This window comes from Loxodonta africana, chromosome 3 (assembly GCF_030014295.1).
Source record: "Loxodonta africana isolate mLoxAfr1 chromosome 3, mLoxAfr1.hap2, whole genome shotgun sequence".
NCBI classification, from domain to species: domain Eukaryota; kingdom Metazoa; phylum Chordata; class Mammalia; order Proboscidea; family Elephantidae; genus Loxodonta; species Loxodonta africana.
Window position 1 is genome coordinate 138,132,738 of NC_087344.1, and position 26,058 is coordinate 138,158,795.

The following is a 26,058-nucleotide window of genomic DNA, read 5'->3' on the forward strand; positions in this document are numbered from 1 at the left end:
ATCTTTCACACAACTTTTGCCAATTCCAACTTTTTACAGGTGTACAACGTGTTGAAAGCCTTTTCATTATTTGACTGTGCACCCCTTCCCTTAATCACTGGTATTTTTCCATCATTGTAAACTGAATCTCAGTATTCCATAAGCAGTAATCCACCTTCCCACCCTCTTTCCTCTCGTTCATGGTAACCACTAAGAAACATTGGTCTCTTAAGAAATAGGCAGATAGCAATTGCCTGTTCTTTCTTTTTATAACAGTGGGGTCATACAGTAGTTGTTCTTTTGTGATTGACTTATTTCACTCAATATTATGTCTTCAAGCTCCATCTATATTGTAGCATGTATCAAGACTGCATTTCTCTTACTGCCTGAATAGTATTCCATTGTATGTATGTACTGCATTTTGTTTCTCCACTCATCCATTGATGAGCATTTAGGTTGTTTCCATCATCTCACTATTGTGAATAGTACTAAAGCCTTGAAAAAAAAAAAACTGATTGTAGGGAAAAAAAATGATGTATTTTGTAGGAGACAATTTTGTTTGTTGATTGGCTTAACTAAAGAGAAGAGAAACCTGGTTTCTAAGGTTACAAACTTCTTATTTAGAAAATTGATTCATGAGTACCTGCTAAGATCAGTTTCTTTTTCCTATGCACCAATGGTATGCTTGATGGACTAGCATTGGTCCTGTTCATTTGACATGACTACAGAGTTTATAATATTAAGTATATTAGGAAACACCTAAGTTCCATATTTTGTAGGTACTTAATGCAGAAAATCCTTTTCCATCATGAAATTCTTGAAAATAACACAATTTTGGATAACTTAGGTACTATCTGACTGTATTGAGCATAGTTGGCAGGCAGAAATTCACAACTTTTTTTCCAGAATAATTTTAAATGAAACTAATGCTCCAGGAAAATGTACCCTATTTTTCATTTGTCTTTGAGTAGTCATAGCTTGGAGCAACTTAACCTTGCTTGTACATCTGCACAGTTGGAGAAGTTACAGTATTGAAGTATTCAGAGAAGAGGAATTTTTATCTTTAGTAATTCTGAAATGCTTGATATCAGGAGAAATAGACCAACCAAAATGCTGATGTCTAATTCCATTTTTTGGTCCAATCTGCTCAATCAGAAAAAATCAAAATGCAGTGTAATTTTTTATTCTTGAATGAGAGTGAGAATATTTACTTTTCATTTAAAACCTTCTTAAAGTCAAATTTTTATACACAAAGCTAGATGGAAAATTGTGTATTAACAGATGATAAGTACATGCTTGATACTTCATGCAGCTGCCTTTTATGTGTCACTGGTATTGAAATAAAAATTATGTCCCAGAAGTTCTACTCAAATCTCTACCTCTATGTGCCTACTATCTGGCATTTTAGAGTTTTATGTAATCCTTATTTAAAAAAAAAAAAAAATTTGTTATCACTTTCAACTGTTTGGTTTCTTATTAAGATGGAGGGTTAATGAAAACTGGGTTTATACTTTCCGTATTGATCTACTTATTACTGATGCCTAAGATTTTAGAACTGATAATCTGTTATTATTGTGAGAAATATGAATTATTTAATCAGCTCTAAACTTTTGAAATAACTGGTGTTTTAGAAGCCAGAAACAGAAATTATAATAGGAGTTTAGACTATAATATATTGCTGCAAGGATAATTATTAAGGGAAAACACAGCTGACATTTTCTGATTTATGCACACAATCAGAGATGGAGTCCAAGGACTGTGACATAATTATCTTCATGCTAACAATTTTTGTAAATCTCTTGACAGAATTTTAGCTAATTTTAAAATGCCTTTTGAAGATTAGCACTTAAAATTGTTGGGGAAAATAGCACAATTTATTAGCAAGGGTATAATTGTAAACCTTCTAAATACTCATTGTGAATATCGTTTAGACAGTAACTCCTGCTTTAGCAGCTGGTATATAAGACACCAGTTTATGGAGTCTTGAAACAACAGAGTGGAATCTAATTAAAGATGATTACATGCCAAAGAAAAATTATTAAAAACAGACTAATAGACAATTGTTATGAATTTAGAAGTCTCTGCCAACGTCTCTTTTTGATACAAATTCATGTAAGTAACTGTCAAGTAAAAGCCTTTATTCCTCCAAAACCAAAAGGATATTAAAAGGCTTTATCTTTTATGACTTAAAAATGATTGCTTTCCTGCATTTTAACTTAACACAAGAACTTAAATGGTTCTATTAATCTTTCCTCACATATTTAAATCACAAGTGTTCTTTTAAAGATAAATGATTAGTAATATTATTTTAAGGTTTTTTTGGTAACTGTCTAGTACCAATCATTCCATAACTGTGTATAGGGGAACCCTAGAGATTTTTTTTTTTCTTGTCATAAAAATCAGATTATTAATTTAGGTACTGTTGATTGAGGCTTACACTGACTTGGTTTGCATATTTTTCTTTGCAGTGCACATTTAAGATCTGTGATGTATTAAAAATTGTTAATTTTCTGAAACAAGATAATTCAGATAACATAGAATGATACATAACCAGTTGTTAATTATTTAAAAAAGATTTTTTTAAAGTAGTGGTTCTTTCCACAAAAGGCTTCACGACTCAGCATTTACCTGGTGTCTAACTTTACATCATACGTACTCTATATGGTGTTGTTATACTATATCAGGCATTGAATTACAGTCATGTGGTCTAAGTAGACTTTTCAGATTTTGAGCAAATTAAACATACATGAAAAATGTTCAGCACAAAGAAGAAATGAATTTTCTATGTAATTAGTAAAAGTGCACGAACAAGCCTGTTGGGTTCTGTAAAGGAGACATTTGATTAACATTAAATTTTGCTGAAGATCATTCAAAAATGGCTGCAGCAGTATATTGACAGGGAACTGCCAGAAATTCAGGCCAGTTTCAGAAGAGGACGTGGAACCAGGAATATCATTGCTGATGCCAGATGGATCCTGGCTGAAAGCAGAGAATACCAGAAGGATGTTTACCTGTGTTTTATTGACCATGCAAAGGCATTCGACTGTGTGGATCATAACAAACTATGGATAGCATTGCGAAGAATGGGAATTTCAGAACCCTTAATTTTGCTCATGAGGAGTCTTTATGTACCGCCGAGAGGCAGTTGTTCAGACAGAACAAGGGGATACTGATTGGTTTAGTCAGGAGAGGTGTGCGTCAGGGTTGTATTCTTTCACCATACCTATTCAATCTGTATGCTGAGCAAATAACCCAAGAAGCTGGACTATATGAAGAATGAGGCATCAGGATTGGAGGAAGGCTCATTAACAGCCTGCATTATGCAGAAGACACAACCTTGTTTGCTGAAAGTGAAAAGGACTTGAAGATCAGAGACCACAGCCTTCAGTATGGATTGCACCTCAACATAAAGAAAACAAAAATCCTCACAACTGGACCAATGAGTAACATCATGATAAATGGAGAAAAGATTGAATTTGTCAAGGATTTCATTTTGCTTGGATCCACAATCAACAGCCATGGAAGCAGCAGTCAAGAAATCAAAAGACACATTGCATTGGGTAAATCTGCTGCAAAGGACCTCTTTAAAGAGTTCAAGAGCAAAGATATCATCTTGAAGACTAAGGTGCGCTTGACCCAAGCCATGGTATTTTCAGTTGCATCATATGCATGTGAAAGCTGGGCAATGAGTGAGGAAGACCAAAGAAGAATTGACGCCTTTGAATTGTGGTGTTGGGGAAGAATATTGAATATACCCAAAAGAACGGACAAATCTGTCTTAGAAGAAGTACAACCAGAACGCTCCTTAGAAGCAAGGATGGCAAGACTGCGTTTTACATACCTCGGACATGTTGTCATGAGGGATCAGTTCCTGGGGAAGGACATCATGCTTGGCAAAGTACAGGGTCAGCAGAAAAGAGGAAGACCCTCAACGAGGTAGATCGACGCAGTGGCTGCAACAATGAGCTCAAGCATAACAACGATTGTAAGGATGGCACAGGACTGGGCAGTGCTTCATTTTGTTGTGCATAGGGTCGCTATGACTTGGAACTGACTCGACAGCACCTAACAACAACAAGTGGGTAATATTCTGAAAATTAATCCTGTGTGTGAAAACCTGAATTATACAAAATTCACTTGGAGTGTAGAGAAATACTACAGATGCCAGAGTAGTAGCAACAGAATTACTTGACTTTGCCTCCCCTTACCCCTGACTGTAAAATTTCCCTCATCTCCTTAGACTCAACCTATTCTAGTAAGAGTTGCTTCAGAGAAAGACTCAGGGAAATTAGTTTCAAATTTAAGGCCTCAGATTACATCAGATTTCTTACCTTGATAAATTTAAGAGCCTATAGAACAGCTCTGTGTCTATGGTTTTCATAGGGTGGTGATTTAGTGGAGATCTATTTTTTTTTTTTTTTAATTGCTGTTAGTAAAAACTATTAGTAAATATTTTCTTTTAATCTTCCATATGACAAAGGCTGTTGGGTCATGTGGTTGATGATCATTTTAATATAGATTGTTCAGTTCTCGTATTGGTCCTTCTCTATGGTAACAAATTAGCTGATGTATTAAGTGGTCAGGACAGTGAATTTATTAGTGCTAAGAAAACTAATATACTGTTTTGGTAGAAATTGGCTTACATTGACTTGGTTTGATTCACTTTTTGGTAAAAGTGAATTCCTAAGAATGTTCTACCTGGAGGTTTGTTTTTTGAGAATTTTTGATCTTGTTGGAGTTGGGTTTTTCCAGTTGGCCTTATCTTGCCTGTTGTTGTATGTCATCGAGTTGATTACTACTCATAGTGACCCCATATGATGGAGTAGAACTGCTCTATAAGGTTTTGTCAGCTGTAATCTTTATGGGAGCAGACTGTCATATCTTTCTCCCGTGGAGCCATTGGATATGTTTGAACTGCCAGCCTTTCAGGTAGCAGCTTAGATGCTTAACTGTTAGGCAACCAGGTCAGGGGGCTCAGAGTATCTAACAAAAGGGCTTTTGGAGGTACCTGAATCCCCTCATTCCTTTGATGATCGTAGCAAGGAACCACCACCAGGGGGCTAGCCTATGCTATTAACCTGTGGTCTGCACCCACCCTGGTGCTATAGTAGTGCATGCACAAGCAAGTTTAGGAGACAAATAGGATCTTCGAAGCTTCCATCCCTTTCCTCGCTTTATCTCCAACTTCCACTCAACATGAGTGGGTGAGTTTGACATGTAGGTTTTGCCACTTGTGAGACTGCTGGGAAGTAACTGGGAATTGAAGCCAAGTCTTGAGAAAATGATGCCAGTGTTGATTATGATTCATAATATTTCATCTGCTCATCCTTTTTTTATTTTTACCAGATAGATTATATAAACACCATCAATTTCTGGTATTTTTGGGTTATTTTTTTGTTTGTTTGCTTTTTTCTTTTCTTAATTTTAGCCATTTGTTAATGTTGAGCTGGAACTCACTGGTTTCTTGCTATGTGTGACTTGCAGATATATATGTATATATATATATATTTTTTTTTTCACCAAGATAAGCATTTGATTATGATTGATGAGTATAGATAGGAAGAATCATCTTAAAGAGTTTGGGAGATGCAGCTGGCAGAGCAAGACTTGTTTGGGTTTATTTTATCAAACTATCCACCAGGATACCTTATAGGAGAAAATGAGTTATAAAGACCAATAAAGTCAATGTCTGTCCAAGCCAACTAGTATCACTGATGTCTGTGAAATGCAAGCATACTCTATGCAATTTTTTTGAAGCTAAGATTTTAAGAGCTTCTGATTCCTTTAGTTCAGAGCCTGTGCTCATCAAGCAACTTTGATGTTTATTTGCCATTCTGTACTGAATGTTAGTTTTAATGGTTATATCATCTTGATAGTCTGGACCATGTAACAGTTTCATATAATAAATGAGTGCATTTGCACTCTAGTTTTTTACATTTTTTCCTATTAACTTGGTTAATGTGAGACAGAATGTGAGAGGCAGACTCATCATCACTGGGTTGACAAAACTAATTTTCTTGGTTTGCAAGTTGGAAAATCAAATTTGGACCACAATGTAGTCATGAGGCTAAATCTACAATGGTAGGCCTGGAAGAAGGATAGCCACTATCTTCACTGACTTAATTTTGTAAAACCTCTAATTTGAAGCTAGCACCAGATTCATGTTTGTTTTTTAATTTTATTGTATTTTTGGTGAAAGTTTACATAGCAAATTAAGTTACCATTTAACAATTTCTGTATGTATCGTTCTGTTGTACATAGGGTCTCTATGAGTTGGAGCCGACTAGATGGCACCTAACAACAACACACGTATTTTTCAGTGACATTGGTTACCTTTTTCCCAATGTGTCAGCATTCTCATTATTTCCATCTGGTTTTTCTGTTCCATTAATCTAGCTTCCCTGCCCATCCCGCTTACCTTCCTATCTTTGCTTTAGGGTAAATATTGACTCTTTGATCTCATAGATGATTATTCAAAGAAGCATAGTACTCATGGGTCATATTGTTTATTTTATGAACCAGTCTGTTATTTGGCTGACAGATGATCTCTGGGAGTAGCTTCTGTTCCAAGTTTAAAGGGTGTCACAGGGTGATAGTTTCAGGGGACCCTCTAGTCTCTACCAGTCCGGTAAGTCTGGCCTTTTTTAGGAATTTGGGGTTTTTTTCTACATTTTTCATCTATTCTATCCAGAACCATCTATTGTGTTCCTGGTCAGAATGGTTGTTAGTGGTAGCTGGGCACCATCTAGTTCTTCAGGTCTCAGGGTAGATGAGGCCGTGGTTCATGTGGGCTATTGCAGGTATTTTATTTTTTGAGTCTTTGGTTTCCTTGTTTGTCTTTTGTTCTGGACGAGTAGAGACCAATAGGTGTTAAATGTCCATGAAAGTTCCTAGAATAATCATTCAACAAAACTTTATTGATAAAATACTATGTGGAAATATAGTAGTAAATAAACAACATTTTGCCTTCATAGAACTTAGAGTCAGTATTTTAAAAAAAATACTGTAACACGTAGTATAATGTCCAGTACAATAAATGCTATGAACAATGGTAAAGTAGGGTAAGAGGACAGAGAGTGAAGAAGTTTTCTCTTTTAGAGGCAGTATCCAGGGAAGTCATTTCTACAGATGTGATATTTGAACAGAGATCTGAATAAGAGGAGGGAGCAAGCCATGTGACCATTCAGGGTGAACAATTCAGGTGGAGGGAATAGCAAGTGCCAGGTTCTGAGGAGACAGGGTGCTTTTGTGTACAAGGAACAGCAAAGAGGCCCTGTGACTGGAGCAAATTATGTAGAGTAAGCCTGCCCTGGTTGACATAGTATATTCTCATTTAAATTGCTTTTTGAAAGGCTGCCCCATTATTTTTCAGATTAAGTTAATAAATTAACAATGACTTCCAAGTAGCAAATATTAAGATTTACATGGTAATTTGAGGTTGGCAGTGCCTGGTGCTAGTACTCAACAATATTTGTCAAATTAATGCTGCAGTGTTTCACTTGATTATCATGTAAGGTATGAAAAGATAAGCATATCTGTGTAGTTAATTTTGAGTAGAAATTAAGATTAAAGAGCAAATACTTAAACTTGAATTTTGTTGACTCCCCTAAGTTTTTTTTTTTTTTTTAACCTAAGATACAGAACATAATGAACAACAGTTTTTTTAACCTAAGATATAGGACATAATGAACAACAGTTGGGGTTCTATAGCAGAAATGTTTTTATTTTTGAGAAAGTACTAAAATATCACTTAATTCTTACCATGGACGAGAGTTGAAATATTAAAGTATTTACAAGGTAGGCAAACTAAAGTCCAATTTGATTTAGACTGTCGTTTTTAGGTGCCCTTGATTCTCTCTCAACTCATAGTGATCCCATATGACAGAGTAGAGCTGCCCCATAGGGTTTTTTAGTCTGTAATCCTTGTAGGAGCAGATTGCCAGGTGTTTCTTCTGTGGAGCCCCTGGGTGGTTTGAACTGCCAACCTTCTGATTAGCAGCCAAATGCTTAACTGTTGAGCTGCCAGGGCTTCTTTTGATTTAGACTTTCGACCTGGAAATGGGATTTATTCTATCCTTTTGAAAATGTATAATGATATTTGAATAATGATGTCTTGTTTAAAAGATATTTTCAGATACGTAACCTCATTTAATTTAATCCTCGCAACAATAGATTGAGGGGGTTATTATTTTATCATCTTCATTGATATTCTTATTTTTTGAGGGAGTATTTTCAGATTCACATGTTAAGCGTTTTCCTAAGATAACGTAAGCAGTTTAGTTGCAGCAATGAAACTCAAAAAATAGGTTTTCTATTTCTACAACTCCCGCCTCTTCTGCTATATTATATCTCATTTCATTGTGACTTATTTAAGATTCTCCTAGACAGGGCCTGATTGTAAGCTGCCCACCATTAGTGAAATGACATTAGCTAAATATGATTATGTCTTAATGTTCCCTGAAAGGATTAGACTAGTTAAGACACACCAAAGGGAAAAGCAATTATCTATTGAAATATGAATCTCTTGATTAGAACTGGAAATTGTATACTGGTGTTAGAATGTTCATCTGGTCTTTTAAAAAATATGAGTATAGTAATTATTTCTTACTTGACTCTGTAAGAAACTTCAGCAGGTCTAGTTTTGAGATATTTTTGTCAAGTGCCAAAATGAAAATATAATTTTTAGAGTAACCTAGACCATAGGAATTCCTGACTACATTAGGAGCTAATTCATCTGTGTTATCTTTTCCAAATCTACCTTACTGCCTAAAAAGAAACCTTAATTTAGTCAATGCTAAATTGCCTTAAACTTACAGTGATATAACTTGAAGTGTGCTTTTGTTACCTAGTAATTCTGAGACATAAATTGTAGTTGCTATGTCATTAACTCTTCCTACAACCTTAATAATATTCTTCAGTTTTTAAAATGTGAAATTTGTCAGTGGATCTATAAAAATGGTGGCCTCCTTGGTGATAATTCCCTAAGCGTCTTTTAAAATATAATATGCCTCAAGTTTCCAACCATCTGAAATTTGTAATGAGTCACTAATACATGGATGGCACTGAATCTCCCACTGGACTTGGGACATACTTACTTGCCTTATAGTAATTACCTTATTGAATTGACATTTTTTTTGTTTTCATTATTATCTCTCACATTAAAACTATGAGCATCTCGAAAACAAGGATTTTCTTTTTATCTTGCTATCCTCAGTGACTAGGATAGCATCTGGCATTTAAAAACACCAAAAAACCAAACCCATTGCTGTTGAGTCGATTCTGACTCTGAGTGACTTTACTGGACAGAGCAGAACTGCCCCATAGGGTTTCCGTGGAGTGGCTGGTAGATTTGAACTGCTGACCTTTTGGTTAGCAGCCAAACGTTTAACCAGTGTTCCACCAGAGCTCCATCTGGCATCTAGTAGGTTCTAAATAAATATCGAATGAATAAAAGAGTGAATGATTGACTCTCATTTCTAGTCTGGGAACAGGGCTGACTTTACATCATACTTTTATTAGTAATTTGAGTGTTTGAACTGAAGATGCTTCATTATCATACACCAATAGAAATTTGACACCTATTTGTAACCCATGCTCCTCAAGGTACTTGGACAACTGATTTTTTTCATAACTTTCATTCCTACGTTGTTTAGGTCCATTGCAAAATTACTTTTCCTGATATTAAAATTTGATGGGCATAGATATTGGGCCATATATGGTCTTAGGGGAGCCATTGACCCACCGAAATTGTATATAACCCAAACAATCCAGTGCCGTTGAGTCGATTTGGTATATATGTGCATATGTGTTTTTTGTGAATATTTAATTTTTAAGAGGAAAGGATTATGGTTTTCATTATATTCTCAAAGGGACCTTATTACCAAACAATTAAGAATCCTTTCCCTTTTTTTCATAAAGTCCACATTTATTGCACTTGATTATTCATAAGAATCATCTGGAAAACATGAAAAATGCGTATTTGTTAGCTTCACACCATAAAATCTGATTCTTTAGGATTGAGGTCAGGTTCATGGATTCTCTTCCTCTTCCTCCTTTCTCTTCTCTTCCTCTTCCACCAGTTATTGAAAACCTTCTATTTGCTCAATGTGTTAGGTGATTTACATGTATTATTTCATTTAATCCTGCTGACAGCCCTAGAAGGTAAGTATATTTCACTTAGCAGAAACTAAGTAGCTTGCCCAAGGACACGTAACTGAAACCAAAAACAAAACCCATTGCTGTCGAGTTGATCCGACTCATACAGACCCTATAGAACAGAGTAGAACTCTCCATAGGCTGTAAATCTTTACAGAAGCAGACTGCCACGTCTTTTTCCCATGGAGAGGCTGGTGAGTTTGAAATGACAACCTTTTAGTTAGTGGCCTTGCACTTTAACCACTGCACCACCAGGGCTCCTTGAGGACATATAACTAGTAGACAATAAAGCTGAAGTTTGAAGCTTTAGCCAATTCTGCCACCTTAGTCTTTTTTTTTTTTAATAGACAATTTTTAGAGCAGTTTTAAATTTACAGAAAAATTGTGCTGAAAGTTTAGAGTTCCCACATGCCTACCCTTCCCACACTCTTTTTCTTGTTATTACTGTCTTGCAGTTCTGTGGTATATTTGTTACAATTATTAAACCAATATCAATAAAGCCCATAGCTTTATCTTAGGGTTCACAATTTGTGTTTTTAGTTCCATGGGATTTGACAAATGCATAATGTAAAGTGTTCACCGTTAACCAGCCAGCTGACATAGAGTTCATTCCAACTCTTGGTTACCTGATGTGTGCCAGAATAGAACTGTGCTCCGTAGGGTTTCCATTGGATGAGTTTTCCAAAGTAGGTCACCAGGCCTTTCTTTTGAGGTGCATCTAGGTGGACTTGAACCTCTAACCTTTCGGTTAGCAGCCAGATGCGTTAACTGTTTGTACCACCTGGGGCTCCTGTCCACCATAGCAATATCATGTAAAATATTTTCCCTGCCCTAAAAATGCCCTGTGCCCAATCTATATTCATCCTTCCTCCCCCTTCCTCTTGATCTTTTCACTGTCTCTTCTATGTTTTTGCTTTTCTAGAATGTCTTATACTTGGAATCATATAGCATGTAGAAATTTCAAATTGGGTTCTTTCAGTTAGCAATATGCATTTCAACTTCCTCCATGCCCTTTTGTAGCTTGATAGGCCATTTCTTTATATTGCTGAGTGATACACCACTGGATGGATGTACTGGTTTGAATATCGATTTACCTATTGAAGGGCATGCTGCTTGTAGTTTTTGTTAATTATGAATAAAGCTGCTATAAACATTCATGTGCAGGTTTTCAGGTGGACATACATTTTCATTTCATTTAGGTAGATAACTTGGAGTGCAATTGCTAGCATGTATGTTTGGTAAGCCTTTGTTGAGCTTTGTAAGAAACTGCCAGATTGTCCTTCCAAGTGGCTGTACTATTTTGCATTCCCATCGGCAGTGAAGGAGATTTCCTGTGGCTCCATATCCTCGCCAGCATTTGGTGTCAGTGTTTTTGGATTTCATGCATTCCCACAGGTGTGCAGTGATATATTATTGTTTTAATTTGCAATTCCCTAATGACATGTTGAGTGTCTTTTCATGTGCTTATTTGCTTCTCTGTATCTTCTTTGGTGAGGTCTCTGTTCAGATCTTTTGCCCTTTTGTAATTGGGTTGTTTGTTTTCTTATTGTTGAGTTTTGAGAGTTCTTTTGTATTGGGCACACAAGTCCTTTGTCAGATATGTGTTCTGTAAATATTCTCTCCCAGTCTGCGTCTTTTCATTTCATTCTTCTAACCTGAGTTTTTATTATCTTTTTTTCTTGGTCTAGAAATTTTGACTCACTTGAAAAACAGATCTAGAAGTAATAAAGTCATGCACATCTCTTCTACAGGAGAAATAATTCTTCTCTTGGTTCTATTTTCTCACTAGATTTTTAGCAAACTAAGGTATTGTCTTATCTGTGTATCCCTAGTGCTTAGTATGATGCCTAAAATGTAGCAGATTTTCAAAAAATTTGTGTGAGTTGACATTTAATTGATTAGCTTGAACTTTTATTAGTAATTCTGAAACTTAGGTTCTGGTAGCTATGTCATTAACTCTCTGTGGCCTTAATAATATAGAGTTCAGTTTCCTCATTTATTACTATTAGTTTTCAAATTTATTATATTTAGATTACTACATAAATTTCATACCCAAACTATTTTGTTTCATATTTCATAAAAGAAATGCATATATAAAGTCCTGTAGAAACATCAGTGTATTCTTTCATTTAATAATATAATTTTCTGACTTTTTTTTGCTTCTTTCCAGTTACATCCAACATATGAATCAGTGAATGTTTTGCTGTTATGTCACGTAGTGTAAGCAAAGATAGCTCAGTGATCTTGCTTAAATTTCTCAGCATTGAGAAATCTCATGTGTTATTTTGCTTTCATACTGCTGCTGATATGCTACCCATTTGCTGTATTATACTTTTATACAGTCCTTAACACAGATGAGCTATAAAATATTATAAAATCTATCGCAATTGAAACTCTAGACCTCCCCTTAACCCATGGGGATTCATTTGGCAGGAGGCCACCAAAACCAGTTCTTTTGATGCTTAGTTTCCAGTTTCAACTTTAATTGCTGCCAAAATCTGAACACTTGGGAATTTAATTGCTCATTATATTTGTCACGGTGGTGTCACAGACCCAAATAAAGACTGTTGCATTCAAAATATTGTGGGTATTAATTTGGCCTAAATGTGTGTATATTGCATTTCTTATTTTTCTACATCATAAAATATGGCAAATGCAGACAGAAGTAAGAATTTTGCATAGGGTGCAGCTACTGAGCTCGTGCCCCACGTCTCTGCTAGTAAAATGTTGTATATCCAGTCTAGCACTTATATTTAAGTATGATCTCTAGAAGAAGATCTTAATTGAGAGCATTATTATATTTACTCTGTTTAGTTTACTGTTTAGAAGCAGTCTTGTGTAGGGTTTGATTCTCGCTCTGGGACCAGACTGAAAAACCAGAAACCAGTTGCCATTGAATTGGTTCTAACTTATGGCAACCCCGTAAGTAGAATAGAACTGTGCTCCACAGAGTTTTCAATTGCTGATTTTTCAAAAGGAGATCAACAGGCCTTTCTCCCAAGATGCTTCTGGGTAAACTTGAACCACCTACCTTTCCACCAACCTTTTGATTAGCAGTGAAGTAGATGTGCCATCTATGGACTCCCTGGGACCAGACTGTTGTTGTTAGATGCTGTCAAGTTGGTTCTGACTCATAGCGACCCTACATACAACAGAATGAAACACTTCCTGGTCCTGCACCATCCTCACGATCGTTGTTATGCTTGAGCCCATTGTTGCAGCCACAGTGTCAGTCTATCTTGTTGAGGGTTTTCCTCTGTTTCACTGACCCTCCACTTTACCAAGTATGATATCCTTCTCAGATCCCTCCTGAGAGCATGTCCAAAACCTCACTATCTTTGCTTCTAAGCAGCATTCTGGCTGTACGCCCTCTAAGTCAGATGTGTTCTTTTTTCTGGCAGTCCATGGTATATTCATTATGCTTCACCAACACCATAATTCAGAGGCATCAATTCTTCTTTGGTCTTCCTTACTCATTGTCCAGCTTTCACATGGGTATGAGGCTATTGACAATACTATGGCTTAGGTCAGGTGCACCTTAGTCCTCAAAGTGACATCTTTGCTTTTTAATACCAGTCTACTTATGTTTAAATCTCTGCTTTATCCCTTACTAGCTATTTGTCTTTGGACAAATTATCTTAATCTCTCTGTGTCTGTTTCTTCATTTGTAAAAAATGAATATTGGTTGTATATATCTTAGGATTTTTGAGCGTATTAAATGGGTAAAATTCTAGAAGAGTGCCTAACACATAGTAAGGCCTCAGTGTTAGCCACTTTTACTATAATTCATCCTTACATACTGCAAAACCATAAAGTATACCACAATTGCTGATAAAGATATACCAACATTTTACTAATGGGAATAATCTTTGTCTGTTATAGCAATTTGAATGTTTAGTCAATGTCAAATTCCGTACCTTTCATGTCATTCAGTTTTTCCTGTGGATTTCCACTTGTCTTCCTTCTAGGTGTCTAGGTTGCTGACCTGCTTCTTGTTCCAGTGCTTTATTACTAATCATTAATTTTTCTTGTTGTTATGCTTATTAACCTGTTTAGTAGTTTATTCATTCAGTCTCTCTCTTTGTCCCCTTTACCTTTTGTTTACCCTTTTTACCCTGTCTTTCCCTTCCTTCTTTCCTACAAGAACACCCGCCACCTTGCTTCTGCTGTGAAGGGTACAGCTTTCTCATGTGATGATGTTGGTCAAAGGAAATTAAAAGGAACTTGAAGGGTAGGAAATGTGAATCACCACCACAGACGAGGTAATGTTTTAGAATTGTTGGAAACTATATTATGGAAGTAACTCTCCAATTCTTATCTATATGTCTGAAATTACATTCTGGGATAGTCCTACACTAACGGAATCTCCTAGAATGAATAACGTATTAATATATTTGTCGATGACAAATAAGTTTGTCATTTTTCTCAGATCCATACCTATGTGAGGTGGACTGAGAACAGACTTTGACAGGAGGTCACTGGCTCCATTTTACCTACCAAAAAAGCTACCGTCGTCAAGTCAATTCCAACTCGTAGTGACCCTATAGGAGAGAGTAGAACTGGTCCATAAGGTTTCCAAGGCTGTAAATCTTTATGGAAGCAGATTGCCACATCTTTCTCCTGAGGAGTGGCTGGTGTGTCCAAACTGGTGACCTTATGGTTAGCAGCCTAGCGCTTTAACCACTGCACTGCCAGGGCTCCTGTTTTACCTACTGGTGTATCTAATTTTAGGGAAATGTTACTGATGGTAATCATGATGATGAAGCCTTTTTGTCCCTTACCCAGTGGATCTATGATGTTTAATTTTATTTATGGATGGAATGAACAGTAATAAGGATATTACTTGCTTGAGATGTTCATCCCATATGGCAAAAGACTAATATTTGTCTGATTTAGAAATCAAGCTATAAGTCATATATCTCTTTTTTTGGTACTTTTATATCTTGTTCTTGAACAATAGAAATCTTAGGCTTGATTTCCATTTTAGGACCCAGAAATAATTTTGGTCAAGGTAACAACTGAACTATTTAAATGCTTACAGTGCTTATTTTTCCTTATTGTTCTATTCTGCTTCTTGAAGAAGACTCAAGGAGTATAAAACAAAATATTGGTTCTTTTTCTGTTGTTCAACCTTATGCTCATTTCAGGTTCTCACTTCACCTGATGGTAGAATATGTAATTGTAGCTACCTCTAGATGAAGTCAGGAGCCCTGATGGACCAGTGCTTAAGAGTTCTGCTGCTAATCAGAAGGTCGGCAGTTCAAATCCACCAGCCGCTCTTTGGACACCCTATGGGGCAGACCTACTGTGTGCTACGGGGTTGCTGTGAGTCAAAACCGACTTGATGGCAACAGGAAGATAAAGTCACCACTGAAGTTGAGGTGTCTTCTCATTAAAATGGAAGAACTCCTTCAGGTGTCCGGAGCTTACTCTCAAATGACTCTGAGAAATTTGACTTCTCCCAGTTCCTAGAGCCACAGTAAGCTCGGAGGGGCTACTTCAGGGTGCCTTTGTCCAACTGTTCCCTCTCCTGTATTCAACAGAATGTTTTTATCTTTTCTTGCTATGGTTAGAAAAGCTCTGAAGTAATCTTCCAACTCTATAATTTTTCTAGGGCTAGGCCTTAAGAAAATCAAAATCTAATAATAATTGTATTTATTCCTCCTTTAAGGTCTTTATTAACTTACTTTCCTACAGTAATGGAGGCCAGGATGGTGTTTAAAATTGTAGTGGGTTTGGCAAGGAGGAAGAGGTGATGAGAGGTTTCTGGAACCAAAAGGGAAAAAAAAAAAAAAAAAAAATTACATGTATTCTTTCTTTATACTATCAATTTACCACATTGTGATAGCTATAAAAGGATGGAAATGCATTATTATAGTAATATCCAGGCCAGTTTGAGATTCCTCCTGCCATCTGTATAATTTTTAAAAATATATATCTGAAAAGTAAAGGGTGCTCAAAAATGCTGTTTTTAAAAGGTTTCCTATACACATATTTTAATGTAAAATAACTTTTCCAAAATCTGTCACATTAACATTCATTTTTTGAATGATTTATGCAGTATAAGAAATATAAGCTTATATTTATTTATTTATTAGTATCTTAATACCGTTTTTCCCAAGGGACTTGAAGCACAAATATTGGGATGAAAAGAGATCTTTGTGGATTCCATCTGTGTTTGCTTTTGAGTCCAAACTACTGTGTTGTACTGTTGTAGTAGGCTGCATTAAATCTTTGCTATCTGTGACCTTCTTTTCCATGGGTATTATTGCTGTAGTCTAGGGAGTAACTTTAAATGGCTGAACTAGATCTTAAAATTCCCTTTTAATTACAGTAGTGCAATTATCAGTCTCTCCTTGGTATTAACAATTAAATCACACATTCCCCGTTAGCAGTGTGAGTCTTAAAGACAGTACCCTAACTCAAAACAATTGTTTTTAAATAAAAAGGTTCAGATATAGTGATTTTGTTAATCCTTGTTGGTAAATGCAAAGTTTCCAAAGTTTTCTTAGAAACCAACCAAACAAACAAAATAGAAATATCCTGTAAGATGCACAGATTTATTCTTATTAAATGACTCCCTGTAGGAAAGCAATATAAATATATATCTCATATTATCTGTCTGTCTGACTAGCTCTCTGTCTGTATTGAAGATTTATGAAAAATATACTCATGCCAATTATACAGAAACATCTATTCCCACATCTGATTTGTTAACTATCTGTGGGGAAACATCATTATAGATGCTGTTGTGTATATGAGTCGAAATCAACTCGACGGCAACAGGTTTGGTTTTTTTTTTTTTGGCTGTATAGAGTGACAGTAATCTAAACTTTGAAAAAATATATTATGAAGCTTTCTTTCACTTTGAGGTCTAAATGCAACACTCCTAGCACTGATTACCTAAATCGATGGGGTTTGATCTATGGCACACACTTACTGGAAAGTTAGTATAATTATAATACATGACTGTAGAGACAATATACATCATTTTTCATTGATGGTTAAATTATTTTTAAAAATAGAAGGAGATTTGGTGTCAGAAACTCTGAATATTAGCTATAACACTAACAATAGTAACCACACCCTTTGAATGCATTTTAGGTGAAAATAATTTGAGTTCTATGACAAATTGGTTGGAATGAATAATCCCAGCCAATGAATTTTTTTTCTTTCTTAAGACTTTTAAAGCTTAGTATTAAGTTACATGTTGAGTGTTGCAAGTAACTGTAGGTAATTTTATTACCTGGCTTTATTTTCTTTTATTAATTTATATTCCCCCAATTCCACTCTCTGGATATGCAAAAGTAAGGAAAACACTTGGCAATTTAAAACATATTTTTGGACAATTTGCAATATGAAAACTTTCCTGAACTCATTGCCAAATAAGCAGAGAAAACAAATCTTAATTAGTGAAATATCTATTTAATGGAAAAAAAAAACAAACCTAAGATATCTTGTGAAAGTCATCTTTTAAAAAAATTTCTATTGTTAACATATGTTGTATTCTATTTTATAAAAACAAACAATTAAAAATAGAAAATACAAATGTTTTTGGAAACGTAACAAAGAAATATGGACAATGAAGAATATAAAGAATTCCCGTAATTCTGCCCACTCATAGCCAGAGTCGTAACACGTTGTTACATATTTTATATGATGTTAATGTTAAACCACAGTTGCATATGGATTTTTCTGCAGTGAAAAATTAACATAAACTCAAAACTTAAAATTTGGGAAATGACAAAAACAAAAAAGGAAAAAGAAACTCCATTGCTTTTTCAACATTCTGAGAAAGCCTGAATGAATACTTTATTTCTAGTCATTGTCGGTTTTGCTTGTTTGTTTTCCATAATTTTAATCATATCATATAATATATGCAATTTTATACTGTCTCTTAAAAAATTACATGCTGTCATACACATATCGGCTTGTTAAAAATCTGCTTAAACAGCATTTGTGCTGAATGTATAACATCTTTTATGTTGGAAGTGCTCTATTTAACCATTCCCCTATTATTGAAAACTTAGGATTTTTTTTCCATTCTTGCAGTGAATATCTTTGAGCACAAAATTCTTCATAAAAATATTCAAAAGAGCACTACAATCTGTAAACTGGTATATAGATCTAAAATGTAAAATTTATATTTGTCCTTTGGTCTTTCTATCTGACTGCCAGTATTAAGTCAAAACAGATAGGAAAACTATTTTCTAGTCCCACCCTCTAAGTGAATTTAATTTTTATTGCAGCAGTATTGGAAAAGTGTTCTTTAAAGGCCCACCTAATCCAAATAATTTAGTTGCTCATCTTTGCAGTTGTAATGGTACAAATGTCGTCCTTTAAAATGCTTCACTATAGAAAAAAATATTTTATAATTTAATTAATGAAGTGTAAGAAGCGTATTAGGATAAGTTAAATCAGTTCCAGGAGCTGGATCTTTAGGACAAAATTCTAGTAAGTAATAATAAAAACAACAGCTGTTAGCTAACATTTACTGTTTATTATGTCAGGCACTTTGATGTGCTTTATTTTTATTCTTTCATTGTAACTATAGTGTCATGCAATTGGATTATGATTTCTTAACCAGGATTCAAACTCTCCTTTTCAAACTTATAATTATAATGTAATTACATACAGAAAAACACACAAATCCTAAGTCCTATTCAATTCTATGAATTTCCACAAAGTAAATTAAGCAGTATCCCCAGAAAATCCCCTTGTGCTGCTATACTTACTAACCCCCAACTTCCATCATTATAGATTATATTTTATTAAATAAATCTTCATTGAGTTATAATTTTACATATCATAAAGTTCACCATTTTAAAACGTGTAATTCAGTGGCATTTAGTATATTCACAAAATTAGGCATCAGTTCAACCAACCAACCAACCCACTGCTGTCGAGTTGATTCAGACTCATAGCAACCCTATAGGACAGAGTAGAACTGCCCTGTAGAGTTTCCAAGGAGCGCCTGGTGGATTCGAACTGCCGACCTTTTAGTTAGCAGCTGTAGCACTTAACCACTACGCCACCAGGGTTTCCAGGCATCAGTTATTGCTATCTAAGTCCAGAATGTTTGCATCACCCCCCAAAGAAACCCATAATCATTACCAATTATTCCCATATCAACTTCCCCTCAGTACTCTAAACACTAATCTGCTTTTTGTCTATATGGATTTGCCTATTCTAGGCATTTCATATAAATGGAATCACACAGCATAGCCTTTTGTGTCCGTCTTCTTTCACTTAGCATAATGTTTTTAAAAGGTTTATCATGTTGTAGCAGGTATCAGAACTTCATTTCTTTTTATGGCTGAATAATATTCCATTGTATGGGTGTACCACATTTGTTTATCCATTTTTACCATTTGATGGGTATTTGGCTCTTTCCTACTCTTTGGCTGTTGTGAATAATGCTGCTATGAATATTTCTGTTCATGTTTTTTTGTGGACATGTTTTCAGTTATTTTGGGCATATACCTAGCAGTGAAATTTCTGGGTCATATCATAACTCCATGTTAACATTATAAAGAACTGACAAACTCTTTTCCAAAGTGGGTGCATTGTTTTACATTCCCACCAGCAATGCATAAGGGCTCTGCAAGTTCTCTACATCCTTGCTGACGCTTTATATTCTCCATCTTTTGATTATAGCTATCGTAATGGACATGAAGTGGTTTTTTATTGTCGCTTTTATTTGCATTATTCTGATGGCTAACAATTTGAGTATCTTTATGTGCTTATTGGTTATTTTTTATCTTCTTTACTGTCTGTTGATATCCTTTGCCCATTTTTAAATTGAATTTTGAGGTGCAAGAGTTCTTTATACATTTGAGATACAATTCTTTTTTTAGGTATGACATTTTCTACTATTCTGTGGGTTGCCTTTTCATTTTCTTATTGGTATCCTTTGAATTATAAAAGCTTTTAATTTTGATGAAGTCCAATTTATCTATTTTTTTTTTTTCTTTTGTTTGTGGTTTTGGTATCATGTTAAGAAACCCTTGCCAAACCTAAGGTCAGAAAGATTTACTCCCATATTTTCTTCTAAGAGTTGTATAGTTTTAGCTCTTACATTTAGATTTGATCTGTTTGGAATGAATTTTTGTATACTGTGCATACTGTGCATCCCGTGCTCAACGCAGACCTTTTCCTGTTAAGCTAAATTATTTTTTGGTTTTGTGACAACTTCAGGGGTACTTTTGGTTTAAGGTATAAAGATTATTTTGGGGCAGTAGTTTAAAGGGTTCATCCAGGCTCCATGACTCCAGAAAATCTGGATTCCATGAGAATTTGAAATTCTGGTCTGCATTTTTCTCCTTTTGATCAAGATTCTTCTATAGAATCGTTGATGGAAATGTTCAGTAATGGTAGTGAGGCACCACTCACTTCTTCTGGTCTCATGGCATGGGGGGCAGTTGTTCATGGAGGCTCTTAGCCTCACATTTCATTTTCTCATCCTATTCCTAACTCTCCTTCTTCTGTGGCTCCAGGTAAATAGAGACCAATTCTTGCATCTTTTTGGCCCCTTGCAAACATTTAAGACACCAGGCACTACACAACGAACTAGGAGGTAGAACAGAAACAATACACAAGATATTAGGCCTATTAAGTGGGACACTCTTGTTAAATTTATTCCTATTTTATTCTTTTAGAGGCTGTTGTAAATGGAATTTATAAAATTTTCCTTTTAAATTATTCATTGTAGTTTTGCCTATTTTCGAATTTCATATAAATGCAATAATTATAGCTGTGTGCTTTTTATGTGTATAACTTCTTTCGTTTGGTGTTATAACTGTGAAGTACATCCTTGTTGCTACATGTAGGTATAGCTTGCTACTTCTCGTTGCTTTGTAGTTTTCCATTTTATGAATTTATCACTATTTATTTATATGTATTATCTTGATATGTATTTGGCTCGTATCAACTTTAAGGCTAATTAGAATAGTGCTGAAGTGAATATTCTTGAACATAGCCTTTTTTTTTTTTTTTTTAAATCAACATGCATTTGCCTTGATTGTATTCCTAGGTGTATTCTTTTTGTATATCTTTGGGTGTATTCCTAGGAATTGCCAAGTCTTAAGGTTTATCCAAATGTTCAACATTTTTATATACTGCCAAGCGCTTTCCAAAGTGGATGTACCAATTTACACTTCCACCAGCAGTGTATGAGAGCTCCAGATGCCTAATATACTAAAAAAGCAATTATGGTCTTTTTCATTTTTGGCATTTTTGAGTGTGTAATTATTATTATTTTTTTAATCATACTTCATTATACTATTTATTTGCATTTTCCTGATGACTAATGAAGTTGAGCATTTTTTTTTTTTTTTGGATATTCTCCTTTATATGGTGTTATATAAAAAAGTGTTTTGCCCATTTTCTATTGGCTTGTCTATCTTTTTCATATTAATTTGCAGAAGTATTTTATTTATAACCCATTGCCGTCGAGTCGACTCCAATTCATAGCAACCCTGTAGGACAGAGTAGAACTGCCCCATAGTGTTTCCAGGGAGTGGCTGGTGGATTCAAACTGCCAACCTTTTGGTTAGCAGCCGATTGCTTAACCACTGCACCACCAGGGCTCCACTGTTTATTATGGATGTAAGTAAGTTAGCGTAATACTGGCTCATGTGTAGCAAATAAACTAGTGGAACAAAATAGACTGCAGAAACAGACCCTTGCAAATGCTGTGACTTCATTTGTGAAGAAGATTTTTCTGCATTGGTCTTCTCAATAAGCCGTGCTGATTTAATTAATTGATTACCTATATAGTGTGATCACGTATCTTATACCATGCAGAAATATCTGTCCCAGGTGGATTTAGATCTAAATGGGAAATGTAAAATAATAAAGCTTCCTGAAGAAAAGTTAGAATAATATTTTCATACCCTTGAGGGAGACAAAGATTCCTTAAACAGAACACCGAAAGTACTAATGTAAATGAAAATAGTTGATAAACTGGGACTCATTAAAATAAAAAAAATTTCTCTTCATGTGAAGACACTACTGAGAAAGTGTAAAGATAAGACTTAGAGCAGAAAAAATATTTGCAGTGGCTACATCCAACAGAGGAGTTTTATTCAGAATTCAATTTTTTTAAAAATGTTCATTTTGGTAATAAAGATTTTTATTATATAAGCATATCCATAACTATGTTCACAGGATCATTGCCTTCATTCAGCTGGGAAAAAAAAAAAAAAAGATGAAGGTAGAAATAGCAGTTTTTATATCAGTATATTTTTCAATTAAATAATTCTTTTCAACCGGTTGTCGATGAGTTGATAGCGACCCTGTAGGACAGAGTATATAACTGCCCCTGCATTAGGGTTTCCAATGCTGTAATCTTTACAAAGGAAGGCAAGTAATTCCTGCATATCTATAAATTAATCCAAACTCTCTAATTTTCTAAAATCCAACATACTTTTTCACAATTTGAACATATTAATATAGAACACATTAATACTTAAGATATTTAGTTTTTATTTGTTGAATTTATTAAAACACTAAATCTAGTTGTTTTATTACCTAAATATCACTAAATTCTATAAAAATCTAATGCACCAAAAGATTCATGGAGGTACTTTTTTTAGTCTATATTTAATACCATATATTATGTACTCAAGGCTTATTAAGGCCATGTAAAACTAAGTCTCTTTTAAATATAGGATTATATTTATAACTGTAGTAAAATTTAAAAAATAGTCTTAGAAAATTCAATGCAGTACTGCTTTTATCAGAAAATAGTGTTTAAATTGTTGATGGCATATTAACTCACCCTTAATTTTGTTTTTAATTTTCTTTTTGAAGAACCTAATCTAAAATTTCATTTAATTTTAAGAATTGGGTTTATTTTCAAATAAATATATGTGCAGTTTGAAACATCACGCATACAACTGTAGTTGCTTAAAGATCTGATTATAAAATTATGATTCCATGATTTTGCCAATTCTGTTATATTACACCTGGACTTTATCTTTTGTTCTTGGTAAATATCGATTTATTTAGAACTAGATATTCGTCATAAAAGTGTGGTTTAAAGCTTACTTTATTAACTTCCTTTCTTGAAATTCAGTTGGGTTGATACACTTGACATTATTTTAGAGTACTGATTTTTATTCTGTAAAACTCTAGAAGTTGTATAATCTTTTGTAATACTTATTTCTTCTATTTACCCATTTGGAAAAATTGATAAAAAGGCTTCCATGACAGCTGTATCATAAGACATTTTTATTTTGTTACTGCTGAGTTCACACTGTCAATTTTAATGAATCCTACCCAATTAAAGTGCTGTGCATATTTTTCATGAGTCCATAATCAATATAATCAATTATATTTTTACAGAACCATATAGATATAATTTTATCACAGGATGTTGGAGGGCTAATGCAGTTTTTTTTTAACGTATTGCAGAATTGTGAGAAGCTAGAGAATAATTTTGATGACATCAAGCACACGACTCTTGGTGAGCGAGGGGCTCTCCGAGAAGCAATGAGGTAAGTCTGGGTCACCATAGCAACAGTCACAGATGTGGTAAAGAAAAAGTCATTCTTCATTATTGGGGGAACAAATGAGTTCATTGCCACCATTCAGCTCTGTTCTCTAAGGTATTAATTTGTCAGTGGAGAGACTTCCCTTGAGGCTGTACTTTGGTTTGGAAGCTGCATAAATGTTAAGCCTCAGTGCACAGTAAAAAATGTAAATGTTTAATTTGTTACTTAAAATGCTTAAGGGGTGTCTTGTTTTATATTTATACTAAACTGTGTGATTGAATGAAAATATTGTTCATCTAAATTCTGCCTGTATATAAAAGAAATAAACATTGTACTGTGGTGGTTTAACTGAGTAGTATTTCCTCTTAATTAATATTTAATTAAAAAAGAGGTACTTAAAATTTCATCTTCTATTAGATTTTATAGCATTATATTACAGTATATTTTAAATGTGATTTACATTTTTAGACTATTATAAAGCATGTAGATTTACCATTTTTAAATACAGTAGTTTTAAATGCATCTGACACTTTTTTGAACATTACTATTTCTGAATGTTTCTCTGAAATCTCTCCAAACTTAATGACTTTTTAATAACTTTTAGTGATGCAAACTTTAAATTTGTTTAAATAGAATTAAAAAAGGCTTTTGATTACACATTCAAAATGCATCAGGAATAAAACTTATCATCTTTAGAGCTAGAAAACAACAACAAATGATATTATTCGTGAAAGCTCTGACCTTGATAATTTTTGATGTCTTTGGTATAATTTCCTATATCTTTGTGAAGAACTAGTATATTTACCTTTATTTAGTCCTTGAAACTAGAATTGATTTTTAAAATATATTTTCTTCCACCTTAATGCCCATTTTTTAGGATCTTAAATCAAGGAAGGCTTAAAAAAAAAAAAAAAAAACAAAGGAAAGATAAACCAAAGAGGCCTCCTAGAAGAATCATTTAGACATAATTTTGTTGTTGCTAGCACACAGTTACCATATACCTTAGTTTAGAAGCTGCTCTCATTTAGTAACCTCCCTTTTACCATGCAAGCAGCAGGGGAAAGTAATTAAATTTAATAGAAGCTGCCCTCATTTTGAAGCCACTTCTATTTAAAACCACAGGGGGAGGTAATTAAATTTAATGGAAACAGTAGCTTCTACACAAAGATACATGGTACTTCTGTATAGATGATTATGATGTCACAAAAAGAGGAATAATATATTAGTAGTACAGAGGAATTACCAGCTGGAGCAAGTGAGCCTATTTTATTGTTAATGTCTTTACTAAAAAAAAAGAGGGAAAAATAAAACTGAGTACACAATAGAGAATTTGTATCTATACAAAAGGTAATCAAATGTTCTCAGAAAGTCGAGGCTATTGGAAACAGTAGTAAGTTAAAAAATAAAGTATAAACTGTATTGTGTAAAAGGCCAATGCAGAAATTATGAATGAACTCCTTTTTTTCAATATAGTCTTTATACTCCATCTAAGATAAACTACCCCAGTTGTAAATTGAGTGGCTAGTATTTTTGGTGTGTGCTGATTATATTGATTTTGAATATATTAAAATTGCATAAAAATATTTAGTAAGCTATAGTTATTCTAAGTAGTTTTATATCTATTCATTTTGAAGTAAACACACAGACACACAGGAAGACAAAGAGAATGCCAACTCCTTGAGCTTTGAATAAAAGAACTGAAGGCCAAAAACACAAAGAATTGTAAAGAGGCAATGTGAATGAAGATGAATGTGAGTAAGGGAAATATAATGAACAAGGAAGGGACATATAATCAGAACGGGAAATTTGACATCAAGAAAAAACACATTTAATTAGGGGAGAATTATGTATGAAGACCTTATTAAATTCAGCCAAATTTTGTAATCCTTACCATTTTAGAACATACCAGCATCTCCTGCTTTTAAAACAGAGATGAACTAGTGAGTAAAACAAGTATTACCTGGCTACAGTAACCTTTCGGCTGCTCACGATATGAGATAAAACAGTAGTCTAAATAATGTAACTCAGCATTTAACTATCTGGCTGTGAAATGTACTTTGTAAACATAGGTAGCATATTATTTACATCACACACATACATATATAAATATAAGCATATATCTGTACATATATAATTGCTATGTTTGGATTTATTAAATACCATTAAATAATTTAGTAGCTAATAGCATTCAACAATTTAGTACGCTTTAGAAAATTTAAATCATTGTACGATTGAACTCATCTTTTACAGATAATATTATGGAAACAAAAACTGAAAATATAATGTGAGTAATGAGATAAGATGAGCATGCATGAAGGGAACTATGGAGATGATAAGAAATTTGATCTAGGCTTTGAAGGATGGACTGTTTTGCAGGTAGAGAGAATGATATAAAGCAAAAAGCATGAAGGCCTGAAGGTGCAAGATG

General features: G+C 34.3%; 1 protein-coding gene across 1 annotated transcript in view; it reads left to right on the plus strand.

The window, feature by feature from the left end:
- Positions 1 to 26,058, plus strand: part of DPYD (dihydropyrimidine dehydrogenase) — a 972,677-nt gene that overhangs the window by 104,049 nt on the left and 842,570 nt on the right. The window contains exon 3 of the mRNA XM_010598084.3: positions 23,551 to 23,633. Within this exon, the coding sequence (XP_010596386.1) occupies positions 23,551 to 23,633 (83 nt within the window). The remainder of the gene's footprint in view (positions 1 to 23,550; positions 23,634 to 26,058) is intronic.